Below are 26,783 nucleotides of genomic sequence, written 5' to 3' on the forward strand. Positions count from 1 at the left end.
GATCATCTTGTTTCTCCCACTAACAAAGGCTGGGGATGGGGGCCTAGTGTTTGGCTCACCACATCTGACTCAGTCTACCCAGCATGCCCTAGTCAGACAACACTCCTCTCTCAAGGAAGCGAGTGCCAGGAAGATGGGGTGAGTGCCTCCTCTCTTTCGGAGCCACTTTTGTTGTTCTGTAGATGATGACAGGCATGTGTAATAGCAGTGTTTCATTGGTACACAGACCAGGGCTGTTAGGACAGGGTAATGAAAGCAACAGTGTTGTGGTGTATGAACAGTGACATCATCAAGAGAATCTATTATTCTGATGAGACTGGGGAGATTCACTGACTGAAGGAAGAAGGGTGGGAAGCTGTTTGCTAGAAGGTAAGAAAGCAGACCAGTGTGAAGCCTGGACTGGCTTGGAAGGATAGACGGTGTCATTCTGCTTCCAACCTGCAGAGGGCAGCAGCCCTGGACATTGCTAGCAGCCATAGGGCTTCTCAAGGCTAAACTATGGGGTAAAATTGGACCCACTGTCATGAAATAGTGCAATTGCACTACCATTAATCTTTTAATTATTTCTTCCCTTCCTCCTCCTTACCCTTGTTGCTGTGGTTAATAAGCAGTGACCTTCTTTCTGTTACAGAAATTCTCAGCAATTCTGTTCATCCAATTTTCACGGCCCCGAGATGCCCTCACGCTGCCTATTCTGTATTCTAGTAGCCTTTCTCTTCTCCTTCAAAGCATCTGTCAGCAAGCTGAGGCTGCACCCCCAGAGGACATGGTGCAAGGAGTGGGATCTGTAGGGGTATGTCTGCAGGAGGACCTCCACACTGATCTGGTGCAATCTCCCTGTCTTTGTCTCTTTTAGGGGAACACCGAAACCCACGGGGTTTGGGATTAGCCAAAACCAGTCACTCCCAGGCTCCATGCACCGAGTCTCCAACTTTCAGAAATGATGAACCTATAACTGGACCCTCTAATCTTTCTGCTTTTAAACCCGCATTCACCAGAGAGGTACAAACCTCTCCTCCACAGACTTGAAAAAAAAAAAAGAGATTCCAGAACCTACCTTGGCATATCTCCTACTTTAATGTTAACTCGTGTGCTCCATCAACAATGAGGAATATATGTGTATTTCTTTGCTTGTCACAATAACAGTGAAAGGGGGAGCCAAATTTACAGGACTTCCAGGGACAATGAAGAATTGTCCCGCCTCAAATGATAAGTGCCCTCAGTGAGACCATGGCCATCTATCTTCTGCAGCACTAAGAATGAGCTAATCCTGCCACGTCACCCAGTTCCCAGCAACCCTCTGCAGCAATGTGATGTGATCAGGACACCTATCAGGACATTCTCTTCTAGTCCATGCATATCCAAACTCTGATGGGCAACACAGGGACACTATGACTGGCTGAGTACCGGGCTCCTAGCAGCAATATGGAGAGATCCATGCCAAGAGTGCTGGCAGATCTGCTGTAAGCACAATACAAGGGAAGGCAGGAGAGGGCAGGGGTCATGGCCAGTGGGACTGCTCTACTTTATTTTCATTCTCTTTCCTCCAAGTGCTGATCGCCCAATGGCAGTGCCCATCGGTGGCTTTTCTTTTCCTCTACCACATTCTAGTAGCACCAGGTATCCCTGAACAAAAAACAGTCTGTGAATAAGAAGCCCAAGACCCTAAGGAAGAGGAGAGGGGGGAAATTAATATTCCTTCCACCAGGTTCAATGCTAGGAGTGTGAATTCATACACCGTTCTTTAGAAACAATCTGTGAACCTCCTACGGATAACAATGGGCATCTTGGTTATCTACAGAAATGATGCCTCCAGCAATGAAAGACCAGGGAAGAGGACAGTTAGAGTAAAGTTCCGAGTTGAAATTGTTTATGGGACAGCATTTTTACTTGTTACATTGTTACATTCACAGCCAAATACCATGGCACAGACACCTCGAAGGCGAGCTTGCTGCAGACACTTGCCCAGGACAAGGTTTCACCTTATAGGTTGGTCCACAATGTGATGCCAAGGAAGGTGATTAGGCCTTCTGGGGTCTTTGGAGGGACCCCAGTTTTGCTCTTCTGAGAAGAGCAGTACAGGTCCCCCCTCTACCTAACATGTAATCTCCTCCTCCACACACACTCCTGCTCTTTCCCCACAAACCCCTCAACAGAGCTGAGTGGAGGCCAGAACTACTTTTGAACCTCCAGGGCCATGAATTAAGTGAACTTCTTTTACTTCATAAAGTACACAGTATGGCATATTTTGTCATAGCAACAGAAAAAAAAAAGACTATTATAGGGCTCCAAGTTAAAAGTCATCAAACACGGACCTCTGCCTTTAAGCAAAAACAACCACTTGGGAGGCAAAGGCACATACCATCCACCAGAGCCACCTCAGGATCTCTGAAGTCTATTGATGCCAAGCTCTTACTCCTTAGGTTTCTGTTCAGCCTTTAAACCATGGGGCTGAAGCGCTGGTTATTCTTTTATTGCTGGCCACATGGTTTTAAGGGTTAAATCCTATTGGAGCTGGGAGCTTCCAACTTAAAAGAAAAGGAAGAAGGGATGGGAATGTGAAAGATACTGTAGCAAGCAGATAAGAGGCAAAGAACTCCAGGTGGGTGAGCATGGGCAAGGCAGCACAAGCAAGAGCCTAAATGCAACTACTCTGCAGCTGGTGGGAGCTGAACGCAGGCTTGTGACAGGAACAGTGGTGTAAGGAACCTGGGCAGGCTATGGAAACCCAAAGAGGTCGACCCACAGTGGCTTGCTCCAGGCTGGGCTACCAAGGGCTTTGGCAGCGATGGGTAGGCAGGTAGGAGGCATTGGCGCTGGATTGTGTTACTGTATAAGAATACAACAGTGGGCATGGAAACTGATGGGCCTGATGGTTAACAAAATGAGTTCTAGAGATGTTAATGCTTCCATTGGTGAGTGGGTTTACCATGAAAAGAGGTGGGGAAAAAGGACCAACAGAAACAAAACAAACAAACAAACAATAAAAAAACACCTTCTTGCCATGGTGTTCATGCCTTTCATCTCAGCACTTGAGAGGCAGAGGCAGGTGGATCTCCATGAGTTAAAGACTAGAACTCAGTAGTCTAGATAGCAAGTTCTAGACAGTCTAAAACAAACAAACAAACAAACAAACAAACAAATAAGCAGACAAAAATAGTCTTTCTCTAAGTTTCCTCAGTACTTCCGAACCCCAGCAGGCACAGTCAAGCCCAAGAAGGCAAACGGAGGAAGACGCAGAATCTCCCAAATACTTGACCAGAACCTCCCCTCCTGGACACCTGTGTCGAGGTCCCCTTCCTGGACGCCTGTCTTGAGACCTCCCTCCTGGACACCTGTCTCGAGGGCTTGTGCTGGGCAGGCCCACAGCATACTTTCACAAAAGCATGCACTTGAATGTTGCTAAGAGGCTGTGCTTGACCAACCAGAAACATAACTACCTGCCCCTGGCACCCGCAGGCTAACAAGGTTAAAAACAGGCACTTCAGAGAACCAAGAGGGAGCAGGGGTCAGGAGGGAAGGACCTGTCTTTTAGAGTTTTCTGGAAAACAACAGGAAGAATGAACCAAAACCTAGCAAGCACATGTTGTTCCCACATATTGCTCATCTCACAAAATTCAGAAAAGTTAAGAAACATCTCAAACACAGCATCTCACCTGGTAATTATGGACTTCGGGGTTTGCTTTAGAGCTAAAAAGAAAAAAGAAAAACATCATTTTAAAAGTTGTAAGGAGGCAGTATGATGAATTGATTTAACAGCTGTAACTAATCTACAGATTCCCTATTCAATTAGGGATGTCTGTGTGCCTTTTTTTTTTTTTTTTTTTTGGTTACTAGAGATTACATGAACATACGTACGAGTGTATAATCAAGGAAACCACAAACACCAGCTTTCACTCGCCACTTCAAGGCTCAGCAGCCTGAACACCCCGGTAACATGCAGAAGTGCAGCTGTGGCATGTCTGGGTTCCTTTTCAGCAGTGCAAACCAAGGAGCTTCAGCTCCCATTGTAGGCCCCCTCCCCCCAGGGGCGACAGCTCTAGTGCCGGCAAAGCGCTTCTTCCAGCTGGAGGGAGAGGGCCCAGCTTCTTTGAGTCGCCCATCATGGTGGTGGTAAGAATCACACATGTGTCCCTCACATGTAACGGCCTGCTGCTCCTCTGGGCATGGCGCTGAATGTTTGATCATTCAAGTCAAGCCTCTGCCCTGTTTTTATTTCATCTACATGTGATGAAGTCCTACCACCTCAATTCACAGACAAAGGAACACCTGCCTCAGAGAGAATCAGGAAATTTAACAAGTATCACTGGCCGAGCCAGGGTTAGTTCAACATCTACTCAGACTCAAAGCCTCTTTTCTTCCCAATAAATTCATAAGCAAGAAAGAGTGCAGCTTAAAAATCCCCAGGGAAGAAAAAGCAGTCTGAGGGTCTGTGGAAAAGTTCAGAGCTCAAGTGTTATCTAATCTGATGAGAATCTTAATTAGAACTAGCCTGGCAAATATATAAACAGATGCCTATATAATATGTATGTGGAATACATGCATGTGTTATGTATGTATACATAAACAGGGAGAGAGAAAGAGGCACACAGACAAAGAGAAATAGAGCGAGAACTGTGCTGCATAAGATGCAAACTCAGTCCCTATGAGCAACCTTACAACCCAGAACAATCACCAAGCAGTCGCGGTTGCTAGGGTGGTGTGCCTGGAATCAAGGTTTATCGCCCGTCGAACAATGGAAGGGAGGGCGGGAAGGAGGCACCTTTGTTCTGAGTCTTACACCAGGTCTGCATTTAGCTTTCAGAGAGGCCTGGTGGTGAAGGCAGGCCCTGACCCAGAGTGCCTGGAACTCAGCAGGTGAGTAAAGGGCTCTGCAAGCTGCTGTTTTTCCAGCAGTACCACTGCAGCTCCCAGACAACTTCATCCACGGTTCTACAGCAATTCTACTCACCAGAACCCCCCAGGCTGCAAAGAGCGGTGGAGCGGCTGTGAACAGCAGTTATTAGCTCATTTGTTTCTAAAGGGTATATTTACTGACACTTTTGTGTGTGTGGCGATTTTTTTTTTTAATGTTTGTTTTCATTCCCCAATATGTAATCTCCCTTAGATTCTAAGAGGGAAATGTCACTTTATCAGGGAAATACAAACAAACAATCATCTCCTAAGAAAGCAAGAAATACTGTAGCTTACAATCCCCTGAGAATTAAAAACAGAATCTGAGAGGCTAAAAAAGGTCAGTAGTTCTCAGCATACTACCTGCAGAGATCCTAACTGCCAGAGACTCCGGAGACTTTGCAGGCCCACAACTACCCATCCTGAGAATACTGCACCCCAATCCCCCCACCACAGGGGGCGATAGGCAGCATTTCTAGAGGACTCCCCCACCCCTTCATTAGATGCAGAAGGCAGACAGAGAGCATGACCAGGCTAGCATGTCACTGCAAACACGCCCTGGAACCTGAGGCTACACTACCTTGTTCTCCAGAACCTGAGGATCCTTGAAGGGATCTCAGAGCTTTCTGAAGTGGGGAGGAAGCTAATGAACAAGCAGGCCTTAGTCCTTCCCTCTCCACAGGCAGCTCTCTGATTCTGTCTGTTTTGTTCGATTTTGCATCAGGCTTCTTGGGGATGGTAGTGGGATTGTAAAAATCACAAGCTAAAAAAGATGAGAACACTGACCTAGTCCAAGGTCTTTGCCTGCAAGTGAGAAAAGGAAGCATAGCAAGCAGAAGGCCAGAGGCCCCAGGATGCATTTTAAAAAGCTGTTATGGAGAGAGCTCCTGAGGCCTCAGCTGGGGCTGTGGATGCTAGCTAGGGCAGCGGCAGCCTCCAATCTCATGCCCTGTATGCCAGGATGAGGGTACATAGCACAGGCCATCTCAGCAAAGGCCACCACCACCTTTGCCCATCAGCCTGCAATTCAGAACCAAGGGTCTACCAACTCCCCCCTCACATGACAGCTGCCTCCTGCAAGTCAAGCTTACACAGGAAGAACAGTGGTTTCAGATATGGGGTGGGGGGGAGAAGGTAGGTAGGGCAGTGGCTCTCACCTAGAGGCACACTAGCCTTCCCAGGGGAGCTTCAAAGGACAGATGCCCAAGCCCTCACGTGTACATATGTTCTCATATCGCCCAGGGGACATTGTCAGGTAAGTCCAGACACAGGCAGGATCAGGGACACCTTTCTAGGGATGAGGCAGCTAATTCCACCCATGGGCCAAATATGGCTGACTGGTACTTATGAATAAAGTTTTATTAAGTCACAGCCATGCTCATTTGTTTGCATATTGTCTACAGCTGCTTCAGTGCTACTCAGTGCTGTAGAGGAACGGAATAGTTCTGAAAGAGATGTCACAGCCTAGAATTTAAAATATTTCCTATCTGTCCCCTGAAGAGAAGCTTGCAAAGTCCTACACTAGAGATTTTCCGTCTTATGACACATTATTTTCCTGTAGAAACTCTGGAGGTGGCTTATTTATTGCTTTTATTATGGTTTTATGTCTGTGTGTATGATGTGTGTGTGTGTGTGCCAGGGTGCTCATGTGGAGGGTTAGGTCAGGTCAGAGGATAGCCCTCTGGAATCCATTTCTCTCTTTCCACCTTTACATGGATTTCCACCTTTCAGAGATTTAGCGTAAGTCTCAAGGCTAGCACAGTAAGTAGCTTTACCCACTAAGCCATCTCACCGACGGATGTTAATGTCCCCTAACACCTGCATGTCACTGGGCAAAGTGGCGCCTGTTCCCATGGGACCTTTGCTCAGGATCATGGCCTTCAGACTCCACCCTTGCCTGCCACATGGCTACTACACGTGCTGTGTGCATGCCTGCTGCCTTGCCACAGTGACAACAAACAAAGCGCTATGCTATTCAAATAAAGCAGCTGTTTTGCAACAAGAAAGTCTTGGAACATTCTGTTGTGTGCTTATTGAAAGCTGGGAGGATGGTATAGCCAGGCAGCAGAAAAAGGGGGAAAAAAAAGTTATCAGGTGAGTCACTTGGATTTAATTGTATTAAGGAAGAAGTCAGCATTGCAAACAAACATGAAATTAGAGGGGAGAGCTGTGCTGGGGAGTCTGGGTGTACTTACCAGAGCTGAGCAGCAATCACTGGGTTGCTTGCTGTAAAGGAAGGATGAAAAGTTATGCAGAACTTGAAACACTCACCATGTAAACAACACACAGACTGAGGGACAGAGCCCCCTCTGTCAAAGCACAGGCCTCATCTCAAGCCAGGCAGCCCTGACCTCTAGCAGCTTCTTCCCTGGGAACTGGACAGCCCTCCTTCTGATTCTGCATGCACACAGAATCCTAGAAAACTTCAGGCAACTCTCAGAGCAGGCTCTGAGGGCTGGGTGCACTGGTATGCAGACACACTAGGAGGCAAACACAGGACAGTCCTTGCACCCGAGAAGAATGTCATCCTTAATTGAGACAGGAAAGTAGTATAACATGATGAAGGATTAAATACCAGCAGGCATCTGTGGAAGAACTTACAGCTGGCATTTTTGATGGGGCAGAGACAGCGCTTGCATGAAAGGGGCTCCCTATACTTCAATTTACGTTTTTTTCTCTCTGTGTGATTCTGGGAATTGAACCCACAGCCTTGCTACCACTGACCTATATTCCCAACTCCTCCCTTCCCCACCCAATACAAACTTTTCTTTTGATGGGAGCAGAGTTTTATGTTACTCAGGCTGGCCTCAAATACTCTGTAGTTGAGGCTGACCTTGAACTTCTGATTCACCTGACTCTACCTCCCAAGTGTTGAAACTATAGGTTTATACAAAACTGGCGGATGGAATCCAGGGTTTCATTTGAGCTGGGTAAGCTCCCTATCAACCAAGCTATACAACAGCTCGCCTCATTTCCTTCCAAGAGGCATGCATGCCAGGGCAGATCATTCAAAGTTTCACCAAAAGATGCTAGGCCTCTACCTAGAAACTTTGTCCATAAAATAAATGGAGGAAAGAACTCCAGAGGCCACAAAGGAGGGTGAGAAGGGGTCTCGGAGCCAGAGGTCTAAAACAGCCCCACGCTATCCAGTGGGGTCCTACCATGTGCTCCACTTCTAGGTCAGCTACACTAGACACTTCATCCTGGGTACTAACACACACTTGTGGGTGCTGGGTGCTTGCAACTATAGCAAAACAGTGCGTTTTCTTTAGAGAGCTGTTCCAGGAGTGGTCTGTTTCTGGGCACCTGTGACTTGATGGACAGGCCATGGCCCTGCAGAAGTTCTCAGCCATTGCTGCCACCTTAGACACTGCCCGGATGCTGTCTAGAGTCAGCCTTCATCACCTTCCTGTGAACACGTTCTCATTCCCTGGCCTTTCTCAAAGTTAAGGCCACATTTTCTGGGTTCTAGACTTTTTTCTCCCCCCTACACTGGCTGAGAATGACTTAAGACCTGCTGCCTGTCATGCTACTAGGCTCACAACAAAAGGGAACGGGTGGAAGAAGACAGAGGCTGGTGATTCTAGGAGACACAGGTATATAAGCAGGGTTCCACCGAGGCCTATAAAATCCCACGCTGTGCAAGGAAAATGTACAGAACAGCCCGGCCAAGTAAAGAAGGGTGGCAGAGGCTGTCTGTGATGATCGTGTTGTAAAAAAAGGACAAATGATTTAGTGGTAATTGGAGTGCGCCGGATGGAGAAGCAATCCGCGTAGAGCAATGAGCTATGCAGAGCTGCAAGATACGGACTGTGAAACCCAGTTTAAATAGAACTGGGTCAGCAGTGCTCACCTGCTGCCTGACACAGCCTAGTATTGGGCCCCACATGGGTGGGAGCCACCTCAGTAAGGGACGTAAGGGTCAGGGAATGCTGAGACGGGCAGCCCAAGGGACAGCTATGTGCAGGGAGGGGTATGTCTGCGCCGACTATGGGGGACCTGCACTGTGTCCCTGCAGGTTCTGCATCCATTCTTCTGTGGTTACAATTCTGGTTAGCATGTGCCCAGTGTCCCCAACAGGACAGCAAGGCAGTGGAGACAATGGACACAGTACCTTCCAGGAGGAAGGCGAACTGTTGAGGATCCAGCATAAAATAAGTAGAGAGGCACATTGGAAGGGAGACAGACGAGAGAAGGCAAAGGAAAACTCTAAAGTAGAGAAAGATGAAAGGCTGGGGGGCCCATGTTCCACCAGGACTCATGACATTCTTTTTCAATGGCTTTCGAACACCAGAGGGTAATGGGAGGAAGTTCCTCCCCTAGCTAACCGACCCACCAAGCCCTGCCGCAAAATGTCAGCGAGGAAGGAACACCATACAACCTTTGAACGTGGAGTGCCTCCGGGATGGGTAACGTTTGCTAGGCTTCCTCTCAAAGGTGCTGGTTCTGCGCAGTCTGGAGCTGTGTGTTGCTTGATATTCTGTCCTCCCGCTGGGAAGGAAATATTTGATTGTACATTAACGCCAATAACGGCTCTTAGCATACCATAGCTATTGCAAATGACTTTTTTTTTTTTTCAAGAGCTCCAGCATGCATTTCAACTTAGCATGAACTCGCCTGGTAAAGACATGCTAAGTTTAAAACTTCTATTTGGAAATACAGTCTCCTTTGCCAAGCGAGGCACACGGGCAAGAATCTCTTTCTACCAAAGGGTAAAACCTGCAATTTAAATACCAGCCATTTAGTTGCTCAAACCAAGTAGGTCTGAGTACTTGGATCATTTGATGAAGAAAACATTGATTAGATATGAAATAACCTTTCAAGGAGCACCGTAGAGAGATTTAGCATTTAACACCTTCTCCTAAGCTGTTGTAGCAAAGCCCCTAAACTAAACCTTGGCTTCACTTGCTATGTGCGAGAGGAAATGTTTCTAACTTCATAAAGGCTTTCCAGATTCGACCACTGTGAAGGCAGCTGCAGCTTCCAAGAGGGGAGCTGTGTTTTGCTGATCCACCCATCACTGCTCCAATCCAGTTGCTTTCGGCTGTGGTTTTTCAGACAGAAGGAGCCAAATGCTACCTGCTCCAGATGCCTCCAAGGGGCAACCTCACCTCCAAGCTTCCCTTCCTTTCATGTCTCCTTGAGAAACAAAGGTCACTAGACCTGAACCAACTGGAACATTTCTCCCCAGTAGGGAAAGGCCTGCTTACTTTGGCAGTCTCCTCCACTGCCCTCCCCACCCAACTCCAAATCCTCATGGACATGGGCAGACTGCAGCGGCTCTTCGAACCTCTGCCAGGCTGACATTTCCATCCTCCAGGGGCCTTGTGACAGGATTCTTTTTCCTCAAGGACTTGGTCTTCTTTTCCCCTTCCTTGGAACATTTAAAAAATATATTCAAACAAAAACCATTCTTTAAACTGAAAAGCACAGCCATTTCCTTGCACAGTGGGTAAATCTGAAGCGAGCAACACTTCTGGCATTTTAAACAGAGTTCAGGGACATGCCATGTGTGGGCTGAGGTTACGAAACCAAGTGAAGTTTTCTGTCATGTAACTGAGATTCACAGACTCACGAGCATATTTAAAATGTACATTCCAGGCTGGAGAGGTGGCTCAGTGGTCGGAACACTGGCTGCCCTTCCAGAGGGCCCCGGATGCATTCCCAGCATTCACATAGCAGCTCACAATCACCTAAGTCTAATTTTAGGAAATCTGACAAGTGTTCTCTGGCCTCTTCAGACACCAGGCACACATACGGTGCACAAACATACATGTAGACAGAACACCCATACACAAAAATAATCAAAATTTTAAAAAATGAAAATGCATAGTTTAAGGACTGACAGGCACATGTGCACATTCACAGCCTCTGATTGCAGAGGATGGATATTTTCAATTTTTACAGACGCCCCTGAAGGCCAAAATATGTGAAAATATGCTTCAGGCTGTTTTCAGATTCAAAAACACATACACAGACAGACAGGCAGACAGACAAGACACACACACTCACTCACAGCTCTCATCCTTAATTATTACCAAATTTCTTGACTCTGGCATGTAAAGGCAAACAGGAATGGTGAGAACTTGAAGAGCCAGGGCTGGGGAGATGGTTTATCTAGTATAGTACTGACGCAGCATGAAGTGTAAGTTCGGGCCCCCAGCCCCCAAGTCAACAGCAAGGTGCTTTTCTACGATCTGTCATCTTAGCACTGGGGAGGTAGAGCTTTAAAGGTTACCAGCCTGGCTCAATTGGTGAGCTCCAGAATCAGTATGAGACCCTAGCTCAAAAACTAAAGTGGAGAGCAACGGAGAAAGACACTTACGTGGCTCCCAGGCCTCTACGAGAACATGCGCAGGGGGCATGCATGTATATACCCACTGGAAGATACGAAAACGAAACCACACATACCTATGTATACAAAGAAATAGCACCACCAAGGCCAGGTGTGTGGGGGCGCACTTACAATCCACTTGGAAGGCAGAGACAGGAGGATCATAAGTATTCTAGACCAGCCTAGGAGAAAAAGTATACAAGAAGTATAAAAGAGAGGGGAAATCACAAAAGAGAAACCAGGCTGGTGAGTGCTCTACCACTGCTCTACCACTTACTGGCTGGTGAGAGTTTGAGTCTAGTGTGGTTTGTAAAATGGGGATGCCTCTAGGATTAAGAGTGTTCTAGTGCAGCACAGTCCAGCAGAACCTCCCACAGTGACACTCTGTACTGTGTCTGCCCTAATCACAGGCAGTCGCTACCTCAGGTGGCCACTAAGCACTAGAAATGTGGCTTTTGAGACCAAGGACCATAGTTTTCAATGCATTAAACAGTCACTCTTTTCAGTAACTTCACGTAACTAGTGGCCACTGCCCTGACAGCACAGCTGCAGCCGTAGGTCAGGTCCTGACAATTTTGTTATTACATGTTGAACACACTTTACCCATAAATCTAAAACGTTAAGGGAGCCCGACTCAAATATTTGCAATATCGAATATCAAATACACAAAAAGTGCCATTTATGTCATTGGTGACATTGTTCCAAACGGAGGAAACTGTCAACATCTCAAACACTCCTAACAGCAAGCACTTCAAACACAGGGGCTTCATTCACCACCACCCCCCCCAAGTCAGTTCCATTTTATCAGTAAAGTGATGAAAACCCAAAGAGGCTGTGAGGGGACTAGAGGGCAGACCGTAACTGGAAAAGTTGGGGTGGCGCAAACAACCCAAACGGGTGGAGGCAAATACGATGCTACCCTCAGGCACAGAAGAAGGGGCTGTCATAAAACAACTGCCCACCTGAACCGGAATCGGGAACCCAGCCGGATGAAGTCGGACCTGGTGGACCTGCTGTTGCTGGGTGTGCGCAGGCGGAAGAAGGCGTGATGCTCCACAGCGCACTTCCACAAGTGCTTGCAGGTGCGTGCACTGTCTAGCCTGAACACGAAGGTGTGCTCCTGCTCGCGCCCCTGAGGGAGGAAGCAAAGGTCCTCCTGGGGGCGGGCACATCACCGGGGTGCAGGTGATGGCTACAAGGAGGGCACTGGGGAGCGAGGCCTACCTGGTCATCGTCCTCCACCACGACCAGGGTCAGCTTGCTCTTCTTGAAGTCCATTTTGGTGATCTTCGGCCTGGTCAGAGAGGAGGCATTTTAAAAAGGGCAGTCCACGGCCAGACTGTCCACATCACACAGTGTCCTCTCTACTTATAAAAGCTTAGACTGGCTAAGAAAAGAAAATCATCATCCATTCATGTAAATGTGATCATCCAGAAGGGCAGTGCATTGGCCAGACACCCACAGGGACAATAGGATGGTGTGATTGGTTTTTTTTTAATAAATCTGGGTGTCGCAAAAACCCCTCAAAATCATCCATCACATAGACTTTCCAACACAACATAGGAAAAGACATTTTTAATATTAGACAAAACTAAATTACCAAAAGAATAAGCCTATTTTGTTAGCTCCTTCAAAGATTAATATGCCTGTCGGGGTCAGTCCAAGAGAATATTCACAGCCATCTCTTCCCTACAAACAAACGAAGTGACAGTCGGTAGAGGGTTCTAACAGGTCGTCACAGAGAAGAACGTAAAAACAATTTCCTCACCAAATTTTACTTTGTTGGCACGCTATGCATCTTTCAGAAACAGCAAAATAAAATGACGCAGACACACAGGGGAGTTCTTACCCTGACAACGTGCATGTCCACCCCATACATTTCCAGCCACTTCGCTTTGTTCAGATAGGAGAGTTCCGCCTGGGCAGGGCTCTTTCCCCTTAGAAAAACCAATGGAGACACATGTAAACTGGGACTCACACACCTGCAGGTGTGAAGGGCCCGCTGTGCTGTACAGGCTCACGCAATAGTTACAGCAATGGAGGGTGCACGTTTGTAAGGATGGAAAACAATCGCCAAGAACCCTCGGTTAACAGAATAGCTGGTGATATTTAGGATAACCTAAGAAAACAAGAGTATGGTCTAAGGCAAAGCACAAGACTGTTCCTCCTGGCCTCCTCTGGGAGAAAGGAAGCCTCATGTGAGGGAGCGGGTGGGATGCCCTGAATGTACGCCAGCACATTTCCCCGTGTTTGGATGAAAACACATTCATATCATCACAGGACTGAGGGACAAGAAAAGGTCACCCTAAGTTCCAGGTCTGAGAGTAACTAGGAATGTGTGTGTGTGTGTGTGTGTGTGTGTGTGTGTGTGTGTGCGTGCGTGCGCGCGTGTGAAAGAAAAGAGAGAGAATATCCTTGGGAAACTATCCAGGCAAAACAAAAACAAATCCGTTAGATTAGGGGGGTGGCGGCAGGGAGACATGGATGGCAGATACGGCTCACTGGCTTTCTGTGTAATAAGAATAGTTCTGGACATACCATATTGTATGTCACATGGTCTCAATGGTGAATGTCCTTTCACCATAGGGTGTGGGATCAAAAGAGTCTGTGGCCCTTTTTTTTTCTTTTTCAGATTTTCAAATACTAGTGTGAAGACCAACTCTAAACATGAAAGTCATTATGTTACATTTACCTGATACATAAAATTGGGAGGTCCTGGGGGTGATTTCATACATGTTTAAAAATTGATACTATGATTAGTATCAACGCCTTCCCCATAAAGCCAGGTATAGACTTTTCAAATGTATCATCAGGTTGGTGTTCAAAAATTTCACATTTTAGATTCAGGATTTGGGAGTTCGGGTGCTTCACTTGTGTTTCTAAAAAGTCTGCTCTAGAACAGGGTTCTCAACCTCTGGGTTGTGACCCCTCTGGGGGTTGAACAACCCATTCACAGGGGTCATCTAACACCAACAGAAAACACAGCCATTTACATTATGATTCATTAAAGTAGTAAAAATTACACTTATAAAGTAGCAACAAAAATAATTTTATGGTTTGGGGTCACCATGACCTGAGGAACTGTGTTAAAGGTCACAGCATTAGGAAGGCCGAGTAGGAGGTTCTGCTCAGGAAGGACAGGACCTTATCAGTACGTCGTCTCCTCACTATCCACACCTGGAGTGTCACTAGCAAGGAACAATCAAATCAGACAGCAGCTGTGTGTTTCAGCGACAAAAAAAAACAGCCTGGCTTGACCTCTGCACATTTCTCAGAAGAGTGGTGACACTCAGGTCTGGAGTTGTGGCTTTCCGGTCATGAAAGGGGCACACTGCACTGCGGAAGGTCATGCAATAGTTTGTCAGAAGGCTCTGACGAACACATAGGGCAAAATAAATGAGCAGTGCAGACCACGAGAGGGGTGCACTGAGGTACCTGTACTCTTTCCATCTCTGGAAGATATCGAATTCCATGGCTTCTGTCTGATTTGGGATGAACCGAAACTCAGACACAAGCTCTGGCGTGTGTTCCGGGAGCTCACACTCCCCCAGCTCCGCTGTGCCATTCGTGAAAGGGAGGAAAACAGGAGACAATGAACACTTTGGGTTATTGCTGCAACGAGTCCAAAGACAGGTCAGAAAGCACAGAGGCCCCTGAGGTAGAGCCCTCTCATTATGAGGTTCCCTCAGAGACCCTGGCAGTCATTATAACACCCTCCCGACAGAGAAGTACAACATCATCTCAGTCACTTCTGTCTTTCTCCTCACTGCTTCTCCCACCTAGGGAGGCCTGGCTCACATTTCTTCAGGAAGTGGAAATTTTGCAATAAAAGCCAATGGCAGGCACTGAGGATCTTCCTGGGAGCATCTTTTGCACAGGGCTCTTGTTAAGCACAGGTCAGAGCAGCACTTTAGTGTCTGCAGGGCTAGAGTGGATCAAGAATGTGGTGCATGCAGAATCCGAGTGAGGAATAAAGGAGCAGTGAGGGGGGTGTGCAGGCCGCAGGAGCAACTGTGGCAAGTCAAGCAGAACGGAGATGGGAGAAGGGAGGGGGCTGCACAAAAGAGGGAGAGCAACAGGAAACTGCCCAGCAAAATGCCCAATGTGCACTGCACGGTCCTTGCTCTTGCCAAGCTGCAAAACAGAGGGCCCAAGGACACGGCGGCCCTCTCCCTCTGGAGCGTGAATGAGAATCACCCCACCCCTTCAAACCTCAGAATGGAAGGGAATCCCCCAGTTTCCTCTATAACCTGATTACAGTGAGTGTGGGCATCAGGCTAGCAAGTGAAGGTGCCACGTAGGGGCTTGACCACCATGCTGACTTGCATACCCACCCAGGACCAGCCCAGTCACTGCCAGCCATTTCTCAAGACCCAAGGATTGGTGCACTTTTCTCGGAAAGGTACTGATCCACAACATTTGTTTTTGAACTTGAAATGCTAAAGAATCATTTGGTAGGCTCATTAAAACATAATGAGCTGAGCTCCAGACCCAGAGTTCTTGATCTTGATATGGGCCCAGGGCCAGAACTGAATGTAACTGTGAATGACCTTCAACTTCTGATCCTCCTATCTTTGCCTCCTGAGTGCGCCACTATGTCTGATTTTATGTGGTACTGGGGACGAAACTCAGGCCTTCATACACACTAGGCAAGCACTCTACCAACTGGGGCAACATCCTCAGACCATCAATTTTGCACTTCTAACAAATCCCCATGTGAGGCTGACACAGCCTGGGAATGGGAGAAAACCTGGAACCTGATGTCTCAGACACTACATTTGCCAGTGGACGAAGCCACACATGCCCAGGAACCTGCAGGGACAGCAGAAGCTCACTACAGATCCACTACCTTCTTGTCCCTCCACTGAGCCATGCATGGCCAGCATGTGGCTTCTGAGGAACAAGGTCTCGCGGCCTAACTTCCAGGAGAGGGACTCCATCCAACTTGCAGAATGGATAAAATGTCTGCGTGACCAAGTGTGGTGTCACATGCTGAAATCCCAGCAATGAAATAGGCTCCCATGGTTGAGATCTAGGCAAGACAAAGTGAGACCCAGTCTCAAAGCACTAAACAAAGCACTTCGTATTCATGCACAGGAATCATTAAAACCAAATTCAAGGAGACTATGCCTTCACAAGGTAATGCCTGGCAGAGAGAGGTGCTCTGGCAAACACCTCCCCACTTGAATGCCACCCTTCACATCTCGCAGGCCAAGATGTAGAGGAGTCTGGGTCAGGGCCTGTAGCAGCCTTTTACCCTAGGCAAGGGGACACACATGAAATTCTGTTCTAGAAACAATGTATAGCCAGAAAGGGTGTGGGACTGGGGTCCCCAAGCTAGAGGCCACCAATGACCTCAGTCCAAGAGGTCACTGTGGAGTGAGGTCCTGGCAAGCCATGAGCCTTATACAGTCTGGAAAGAGATTCCTGTGGCATCCCATGTACCCATAGACAAACATGATGCAATAGGACCCTGTGTTTAGTGGCGTCCTAAGTTGGACTAAGCATGCCAAAGACGCCAGTGAGAAAGAGGGCAGTATCCCTTTCAGCCTTTGCCGTACTAAAGCAGGCTTGAGTAGCACCTTGGTCACCCCTCTGCCTTCCAAGAACATGCTGAAAGAACTTGGCACTCCAAGAATCTCCCAATTCTGCAGCCAGGCTCTGGCTCCATAGAGGCCATGGAAGGCAAAGGAAATGGATGTAGGAGAGACTGAGCCCAGCTCCACCACAGCCATCTGTGTACCCCCAGGCAAACCACTGAGCTCTTCCAGGTCTGTGATCTCTTCAGAGACATGGGAGCTGTTACATGAGCAAGACCAGAACACTGCCATGTAATAGATGATCTCACACTGCTCTTTCCTTTTTCCTTTACCCTTTCACTTGGATTAATTTTCAAATCTACCACAAACTTATTCCCCAAAGAGCATATCATCCATGGAAGGCTACAGTATCTCAACTCAGGGGCACCTGTATCTATATTGCAACCCAGTATCTCCTCAACTCATTAATTCAAGGACAGCACTAAGATATGCCTTAAAGGCTCAACCACCAGAGGAAACTCAGCCCGTCATTTTATTCACACCGACAGAGAGGGGCTCCTGGCTGGGCTACAGAGAAAAGCAGGCGAAAGCATGGGTGGAATGACAACATGATAAGGGCTTCCCCATGTGTGCCCCTCAGTCTTCCAAGTAGTTTTTACACCCGGCATACTGGTTGTGCCTTAAGTTATACTACAGAGATGGCTTGCTTCTCCAAGAAGGGCTCACAGGTGGCTGATTTTACTTTTATCTATGCTGCTTTGACAGCCTCGCTACAGATGGATCAGTGAGGGCAGAGATGTGCCTCCTTCTCAAATCACTCAGGACAACAGGACAAGCTTGAAACACTGTGCCAATAGCCTCAGGAGGAAACCACTGCAGTGATTAATGGCCCCAGGCCTGACACCATGCTTGGGTGCTTTCCTTTCATTAACACCACCCTGACAGATCTTTTGGGGCTGCCAAATCTGACTTGGCCTCTCGCAGCTCAGGAAGCAGTGCAGATGAAGGCTACTGTCTATGCTGGTAAAATTTGCATCTGACCAACACAAGAAGCCAGGAAAGGGCTGCTACATTGTCCCCAACTCCATTTCCACCATGGCACTCACCAAGAGGCCTGCTGCATGAGACTACACACAGAGAGAGGAAGCGTGTAGCTCTGTATGTGACGCGGCTGGCGTTAGAAAGCATTGCTGTTACCATCACCACCAAGTGCTTTTGAGCTACCCTGAGGGTCTCTCCAAGCTCATCCCTCTATTCATTCGGCACTTACTGAGCATCTGTTAAGAGCTGACTAAGGACTAGAAGTATTCAGGGATGAAAAAAGACCCATTATCAACAAAGCACCTTTACTTGTGTAAACATGACAATATACAGTTTCTAAAAATAGTAAGTAGGGCCTAGGAGATGCCTCAGCAGGCACTTGTCACCAAGCCTGAAGTTTAAGTTTGAGCCCCATGACCCACACGGTGGAAGAAGAGAACTGAGTCCTGTAAGTCGTCCTCTGACTTCTTCACTCACACAATCACACTAAATTAAGATGTAATAAATGACAAATACACAAAAAATTCTGTATTATTCTAGTCTGATTTACATTTCCTTTAAAAAAAATCTAAATTCATTAACAGAAGCTGTAGGTGCCGATGGGTGGCAGGCTGGCATGTCATGTCCTTTCTTTGACCTGCCTGACTGCTGTGCTGTCCCACCCTGAATCTGTAACCAGTGCAACCTGACCCTGTTGTACTTCTCAGAACTTACTATTTTCTTAAACTAGTAAAATAGGAGCTGGTGAGATGACTCGGCAGACCGAGGCACTTGCCACTAAGCCTGACAAGTGGCGAGATGTCCAGAACCCACATATGAAAGCAGAGCATCCACTCTCCAAAGCTGTCCTCCAACCTCCACACATACATGGTCTCTCTCTCTCTCTCTCTCTCTCTCTCACACACACACACACACACACACACACACACACAAATGTTTTTAAAAATGTAGTTAGAAAAATACAAAAGTAAAAGCCGTAACTTTATATGGTGTTCACAAATACTATGAGAGAATATGTGACACACCCATAATCCAATGAAGCGCTGATAAGCACATACGCATGAAATCCTGTTCTCTTACTTCTGGAGACTTAAGCATTTTAAATGAAGATCCACCAGCCCCCTCCCACAGATAAACAGTCAGTATGGACGGTCCTACAGGCAGACCTCCTGCCATCCAGTTCCCACCTGCATGCTGGTGATATCGGCACTCTTGGCAGAGGCCCACACAGGCCGCTTACTCCACGGGAACTCCTTTCTCTTTACTCACTCACTCACCAACGCGGCCACCTCCTCTCGGCAGCAGCCTGAGTCATCCCCAAGTCCTTCCTCACATGAAGGCGCATCAGGGAACCTAGCTCCTGGCACTGCGTGGTTGCACTCAGTGAGCACACCCACCTGCCCCGCTCAGTTTCTTACTATCTCTGTTACGGGAACAGTCCTCACCCAGCCCCAGCCCCGGTACCAGCCCCATTCCAACTTCTTCCTTCCACACAGCCAGGGTGGCCTTTCCGAAATACACCCCCCCCCCCCAGGCCTGCCTATTCAAGAACGCGTTAAGAATCGCTGCTGACACCACAAAGCTCATATTCTGTAAGTAGGAACAGCAACGGTTCACTAGTCCAGTTTCTTGAATATGACACTATGATTACTGTCCCTATTAATTATTATTTATGTTTAATTATTATTGTATGTTTAATTATTATTGTATGTTTAATTATTATTTTAATTATTATTGTATGTTTGCTTGCTTTTTTTTCTGAGACAGGGTCTCCTGTGGCCCAGGTTGGCCTCAAACTTGTATCTATTGAAGGATGACCTTGAATTTCTGATTTTCCTACCACTGTCTCTTGAGTGCTGAGATTACTGGTGTAAACTACCAGGTCTGGTTGGTTTGTTTTTGTTTTTTGTTTTTTGTTTGTTTGTTTGATTTGGTTTTTGGTTTTTTTGAGACAGGGTTTCTCTGTGTAGCCCCAGATGTCCTGGAACTCCCTGCTCTGTAGACCAGGCTGGCCTTGAACTTACAGAGATACACCTGCCTCTGCCTCCCAAGTGCTGGGATTAAAGGCATGCATCACCACCACCTGGCACTACAGTTTGGTTTTATGTTATACTGGGGAGTAAAGTGAACCAAGTAATATCTCTATCAGCCCCTTATTATACAACCCACACCCCGCACTTGAAATGCTAGTGATGGAACCACAGAGCCTTGGGCACACTAGCAAGAGCTGCATCTCCACTTCTTTGTCCATGAGACACCTTCCTTTCCATATCCCACCATGGTCCCCTCTCGCTCCCAAACCTCCCGTGTATCTCGGTTGCTAGAAAACTTGATATATACTCTGTGCTTTCCTCAAAAGACTGCAAGCTCCTGGGGACTGAGATCACAGTGTATGCAGGGCACCAGGCCTGGCATATACAGGAGATTCTCACTTACTGAAATAAAAGCAATAACTTTAAGATGTTAATTGTCACTAAGGATGAATGTACCTTGCAGACAGAGAGCAGCTAGTTCCACAGCCGTTTCATAGGGGCACTTCAGTCTTGGGGAGAAAAAAAGAAAAGAAATTAACACTAAATACAAAGTTCTAAACTTGGAACCACCTAGCAAATGTCAGTAAGAGCATCCTTTAAAAGGCAGCAGTACCTCCATAAGGCTTCTGATGGTGGCAGTTTGTATTTTTGGTCTATGTTGAAGACAAACTAACATACACTAGAAATTTCCCAGGGCAGTTCTCAACATATCTACCCAAGCACACGTCCTATCAACCACGCAGACACTTCCACTGAATTTGGAAAAACTCACAATGTTTAGAAAACAGAATGAAACCCTTTGTCTTGTTATCTTAAATTCATTTTTTCTTGATACAGTCCATTTGTCTCTTCAAGCTGCCTTCAATCCTGTTTCAAACAAAGTCATGGCGGTAAAAATAAACACACCAACGCTGGCTAGACAGCTTCCAGGACCGCTAGATGTGCTCAGTATTCTAACAGGTCCAACTGAGGCAGAACTACAGAAGAGTGTCTCTGCAATCACAGTGGTTTTGCTCCTTCTTCAAATTGCAGAGTGGGTTAGGGAAGCAGTGATGACGGCATTGGTACAGCACTTCACAGTTCTCAACAGCTTCTCATCCACACAGTCTGCAGCTGGGTCAACGTGTAGTCTGAACACTCCCGGGATGGGTGAAGCCCCCGCCCATTCCTCTTTTTCCAGATGAGAAAGTGGGCCTTCAGCATCCCACCCGAGGCCTTCTGCCTGAAAGGAGGCAGTGCCGGGCTCCGAACACTGTTTTGCTTAGACGATTATCAAGTTGGGTGGGACTGGAAACTGCAAAGCACTAGGCACATACGAAGTTCTGCCATCAGTGGTTTTACACACTGAAGACAAGTTCCAGAGCTACGAGGCCTTTGGTGTAATGAACACAGAATGGACAGAGATAAAAATACACACATACTAAGCACACACACTAACCAAAAGCTGTATTGCACAGCTGAGTGAGGCCAATGTATACCCTGTACAGTCTACTCATTCCACTGCCTATCTGCCACTGAAATTTTAGAGTGCATTTTCCATTAAGAATTTGCAACCACAGAAATTGTATTTTAATTCAAAATTTTATTTCTTTATATAGTTGAGTTATATTTGGTTTTGTTGTTTGAGACAGGGTTTTACTATGTAACTTTGGCTGGCCTGGAACTCACTAGGTAGACCAAACTGGCCTCAAACTCACTGAGATACACCTGCCTCTGCTTCCCCAGCTCTGGAATTAGAAATGCGGGCCACCACAAGTAGCAGAAATTACCCATTAAGCTTCTTTTAGGTTACATTCAAAACCAGAACATACTCCTGCTGGTAGCATCTGTTACTGCTTCTTAGTCTTAATGGAATCTCAGGTTTTTGTTTCTTTTTAATGTAACAGAAAATATTCAATAACTCTTACTGGAAAATAATAAAAAGCTAATTTTTAAAAACCTTCTTTACATTTATTTCTTCATATAGACTATGTGTGTATGTGCGTGGGGGTGGGAGTGGGTGTGTACATGCCACGGCACACGTACGGAGGTCAGAGGACAATTTTCAGGTCCTGGGGATCGAACTCAGGTTGTCAGGCTTGGCCGTGAGAGGCTTTACCTGCTAAGCCATTTTGTCTGCCTTCTTTGTCTATTAATCCTCCCTCAAAATCAACCACTTCAGTGGTAACGTATTTTGTGTTTAACAATCACTATGCGCCTAATGTCTTTAGAGAACATTTTTAACATGAGAAAGGAAAAGAGATGAGACTTCTACAGCTCTTTCTCAAGGGATCAGATAAGGACCTCTTTATATCACCATAGTGTGATGGTAATGTGTGAGGCTTCTTAAATTGAGCAAATACTTGTACATGTATACATGCTAACAATGTGTGTTGCTTGCAGATACAACAGAAGCCGGTATGAATGGCGCAGTGATGTGACAGGGAGAAAGCAGTTCCTAAATACAAAATACTCAGTGCTCCAAGAAATGTCCCAAGCCATATAGAAATCATTTTAAAACAGGACAAAATGACAGCGGTGCAAGTGTCTGACTCACTTGATAAGACCTGGAGTACTATTTTGAACTTGGTAACGGGGGCACGGGTAAAAGAGTTAAACAGTGAATTACTCAGGTATACTATGCTCTATGCTGGGTGAAGAGTTAGAAAAAAAGCATACTTACTTTCCAGAAAGAATGTCATGCCTGAGTTGTAAAACAAACAGGTACCTGACAAACACATACAAAAGTCAACAGAGGGGAACCTTTCCTTTCCCAGCCACCTACAACCCCCAGCCTCCCACCACCAATCAAATCTCCCCTGCACATGCCCTGGCATTCTGCTCTGTCAAAAGGGAGCCCAACTCAAATGAGGAAGAAGGGAGCCTCTGTCTAAGCCAGTGGAAAGGCCTCCCAGGTCTCAATGGGTGGGGAAACGCATGTGGGGAGTTGCAAGATACTTGTAGATGGAGCAGGACAGAATACCAAGGGGTCTGATGTGACTTGCAGGATGGCGTTGGTGCAGGAGAGACTAGCCCAACAGGCAGGCAGAATGCTGCACGGGCATGTGATATAGCCCAGAAAATGGGCTGGGCAGAACTACCGAGCTGGCACCTGACCAGCTACAACTTCTCTCAAAAAGTCTGCAACTGACTAACATCTACCAGAAACCACTTGAGGCTTTTCTTCCTGGTGCAGTCTAACTGCCACCTGTCTTCAAAACAAATACACACGCACACCATACAACACACACACACACACACACACACACACACACACACGAAAAATCCTAAAATTACACTAAATTACAGAGATAATAAGAAACAAGGAGAAAAGTAGCAAAAAACATCAGCGGGGTTTACCAAGTTAAAAAATAAATGTCTGAGTCTTAAGTAAAAGTCTTTTATTTCCAGGCAGATGTGGGTACCAGAACCACTCTGTACCAACCACAGCCTCCCACACTCTACTCTAGGCCTATGGAGTCTCACTCCTACACTTAAGAGTGGTCTCCAGGAATCCTGTTTGTTTCTGAGTCACACATCTGCCTTAAAAATGACCAGCTCCCAACTAACCAGGACCCAGAAGGGCTTGCAGAGACTGGAGCACCAACCAAGGACCATGCATGGACTCGATCTAGCTCTCTACACAGAGGTAGCCCAAGGGCAACTCGGGCTTCATGTGGGTCCCCTAGTAAGAAGAGCAGGTGCTGTCTCCCACATGGACTCTGTTGCCTGGTATTTGATCACTTCCCCCTGGTGGGGCTGCCTCACCAGGCCATAGAAAGAGTATGTGCTCAGTCCTGATGTGACTTGATGTGCTGGAGTGGCTTGGTGGGGAGGGGTTCCCCTTAAGAGTAGGGGGAGAGGAGGGAGGGCAAATGGGAGAAAAGGGGGCTGTGATCGAGATATAAAGTGAATAAATAAATTATTTAATTTAAAAAAATGACCAGCTCTAGTGACAGCTAGGAACAACATGCCTCATAACGACCTCCAAAGAGAAATACTGAGTTCAACCTTGGAAGCCATATGGGCAGTCCTTTTCTGTAGAATGGCAATAGGAGACTCTGGATGACCCCGAAATCAAAGTGGTCAGGGAAGCTGAAGGTTCTACCTCATGCCAGAAGGTTCTGCTTCCTAGCAGGTCCTTAACTATGACTAAGCTTACACTTTTGAAATTTAGGACATTGATGTGTATATTTGCACCAACAAGAGCACAGAGTCCATGTGGCCAAAAGTCCTGACTCATGTAGGGAAACCCAACAGAAGAAACCCCGAAGGCCCTTGTCATGGGCACTAACTTTCAAATGTCATTTAGGTGTTCCTCTCCAAGTTGCAGCCCACCAATGTAGACCGTCCATCAATGTACAAGTACAGGATCACACACACACAGTGACAAGGACACTCTTGGGGTATTTAGAATTAGATAAAGCATTTCACGGATGGAAGGAAGGGATGCTCCAACCGCTGTTTACAATCTCCCTTTCTTCTATATCGATCCTGAGATTCAGGAGATAAGCACAGGTGCTCATAACTTAAAAAAAACCCAGTGGGACTAAGAGCTACAAGAGGGTAGTAATGAAATCTTTGGTTAACAGACCTGCTTATGTGAAGTGAGGGGTTCCTTCAATTGGAAAAAAAATCACAGTGTTTCGAAATACCCTCAAAAAAGGAGAAAGGGGAGGAGGCAATTCCTGACTAAGAAACCTCCCAATATCTGGTTTTGGTTTTGCAATGGAGACAAAGACAAAATGCCATAGATGAGCCCACCACTTCCCCAAAGTCCAAGAAAATCCATCTAATTTGACTGATATAAGAAATGCCAAATTAAGCATATTGAGAGGTTTTCACCAGGGTACAGGAGCTTGGGAAGAGGGCTAGTAACTTGCTTGGAAATGCAGAGGACTATAAAGGAACAGAGCCCCTGACTGAGATGCTCCCCCTCCCCCACACTGGCCCAGGTGGGGCCTACTGGACAGAACCCTCCGTGCTGTGTCCTACCTTGTAAATTCCTCTCGAAGGTTGTTTGGTTCTGAAGAATAGTATTTGACTCGAAAGTGCAAAGCATAGGCAGGTCCAACTAAACATTTGGAGACAGAAAGGTAAAGATGTTTGTCCCCCGTCAGACAGAAGGAAACCTATCACAATGACAGCAAGCCCACCGCTCCATCTGGAGTTCAAAAAAATGGAACCAAACTTTCAGGTTGACTGAGATGGTTTAGCTAGGAACTTCATTCTGTCAGAAACCCTTGACTGGGTGAGTTACAAAGAGCTGGCGTTACTCCAAACTGGCACCCATGTTTTACAAAGGACAAAGTGGGCTGGAGGCAAGTGACGCACGCCCAAGCTGCAAAGCGTTCTGCCACGTAAAAACATGGTCAGGTATTTTTAAGAGGATATAATTTCCAAATGATCTAAGTATATAAACAGCATTAGAGAAACATGGTTGCCACACCTGTAGGAGTGAGCTGGAGCCTTCCTGCCTCCTACTCACCATTCTGAATCTGCTTTCAAACTTACTTGGCAGTGAGTAGAGGAGGCGACAGGCTTCTGAATAGTACATTAGTCAGTTCTCATTGGCAGGGCTGCCTCACTTGAAATGAGAGCACAGGTGGGTTTTAATATCTACTCATTCACTTTTAAAGCTCTACTCTTTGGCCAGTTTAAAGGAAGTAAAAATCATCCACTTAACATTGGATCTATTTACAAATTAAAAAAAAAAATCTCAAAAATCTTGACAAAGCAGTTTACTGACAGGATTTTTAAAAAGAAAAGAAGACATGAGTAGACTGCAGTCTATGTCTTACCTTTCATCTGTTTCTTTATGGGTTTTGAATGATCCAGCCAGTGCTGAAAGAAGAAAATGTTTAATTAGGAACCAAATATGTGCCCCTAGAGGACTCCTCCTCTACAAATCCGGAGGATTCCATTCACAGAGACCTGAGACTGAGTCAGTCCTTGAATTCCTCAGTGGGATCTGCAAATATGCTAGCTATGGTATTGGAAATTCTTTTCTCAGGCTGTGGAGGTGCTCAAGCCATTCTTGTCGAGAACCTAGGTTCTGTTCTCAGTACCAACATGGAGGCTCTACTGCACCTGCTTCTAGGGGTGATCGGATTCCCCCTTGTGGCCTTTTCTGGTACCAGGCACATACTGCATGTGGTGCACATACATACATGCAGGCGAATGCTTATACATATGCAACTAAAATAAAGACATTTCTCTCTCTCTCTCTCTCTCTGTTTTAAGTCTATACTCAGGTAGGTCAGTGTTTGCTGCTTTGGGGCTGGAGAGATGGCTCAGCAGGTAAGAGCACTAGCTGTTCTTCCTGAGAGCCCAGGTTTGGTTCCCAGCACTCTCATGGTGGCTCATAACCATCTGTAACTCCAATTCCAGGGAGTCCAACACTCTCTTCTGGCCTCTGAGGGCCCTGTACTCACATGGTGTATAACATACATATTCAGGCAAAACACCTACACATGTAAAATAAAAATAAGTAAGACATTTTAAAGCACATGCTCTAGGGATCGGAATTTGGATCCCCACAACCTACATAAAATCCAGGTTGGTGTAGTGGCTACCTGTAATTCAAGGTTAGGAAGGCAGAGAGAATTCCCAGTGAGCTGGCTGAAGAGATTAGCAGTATCAGTGAGCTCTAGGTCTGACTGAGAGACCCTGTCTCAATGAATGAAGTGCCAAAGTACTATCAACCCTCCACATGTATGCAAGCATACAAACACACACACATACCACACATGTAAACAGAAAAAGAAAAATGAACAAATAATTTGCCTGTGCATGTAAGTATGTTGTCTTACAGCTGAAGTTTCTCTAATATTTTTTAAGAAGTCAGGAAGCCTTTAAAACCCCTAAAAAATTGATGTGTAAAGTCTCTTCTAAAAATTCTGAGTTCCTGACGTTACAGTCGATCTTTCCCAGTAATTCCAGGTCTTAACTAACCCAGCAAAA

General features: G+C 46.4%; 1 protein-coding gene across 1 annotated transcript in view; it reads right to left on the reverse strand.

Annotated features, from left to right (window-relative positions):
- Epb41l4b (erythrocyte membrane protein band 4.1 like 4B) overlaps window positions 1-26,783 on the reverse strand; it is a gene marked incomplete at its 5' end in the record, with an annotated part of 149,589 nt that overhangs the window by 70,967 nt on the left and 51,839 nt on the right. Inside the window, 12 exons of the mRNA XM_055605280.1 lie at window positions 3,657-3,690; window positions 7,089-7,119; window positions 9,275-9,384; window positions 12,190-12,359; window positions 12,452-12,521; window positions 12,828-12,916; window positions 13,077-13,164; window positions 14,663-14,783; window positions 20,298-20,350; window positions 22,504-22,548; window positions 24,816-24,894; window positions 25,622-25,664. Coding sequence (XP_055461255.1) covers window positions 3,657-3,690; window positions 7,089-7,119; window positions 9,275-9,384; window positions 12,190-12,359; window positions 12,452-12,521; window positions 12,828-12,916; window positions 13,077-13,164; window positions 14,663-14,783; window positions 20,298-20,350; window positions 22,504-22,548; window positions 24,816-24,894; window positions 25,622-25,664 — 933 coding nt within the window. The remainder of the gene's footprint in view (window positions 1-3,656; window positions 3,691-7,088; window positions 7,120-9,274; window positions 9,385-12,189; window positions 12,360-12,451; window positions 12,522-12,827; window positions 12,917-13,076; window positions 13,165-14,662; window positions 14,784-20,297; window positions 20,351-22,503; window positions 22,549-24,815; window positions 24,895-25,621; window positions 25,665-26,783) is intronic.

The sequence above is a fragment of the Psammomys obesus genome, unplaced genomic scaffold, assembly GCF_907164565.1.
Source record: "Psammomys obesus unplaced genomic scaffold, mPsaObe1.curated_primary_1811, whole genome shotgun sequence".
Taxonomy (NCBI): Eukaryota; Metazoa; Chordata; class Mammalia; order Rodentia; family Muridae; genus Psammomys; species Psammomys obesus.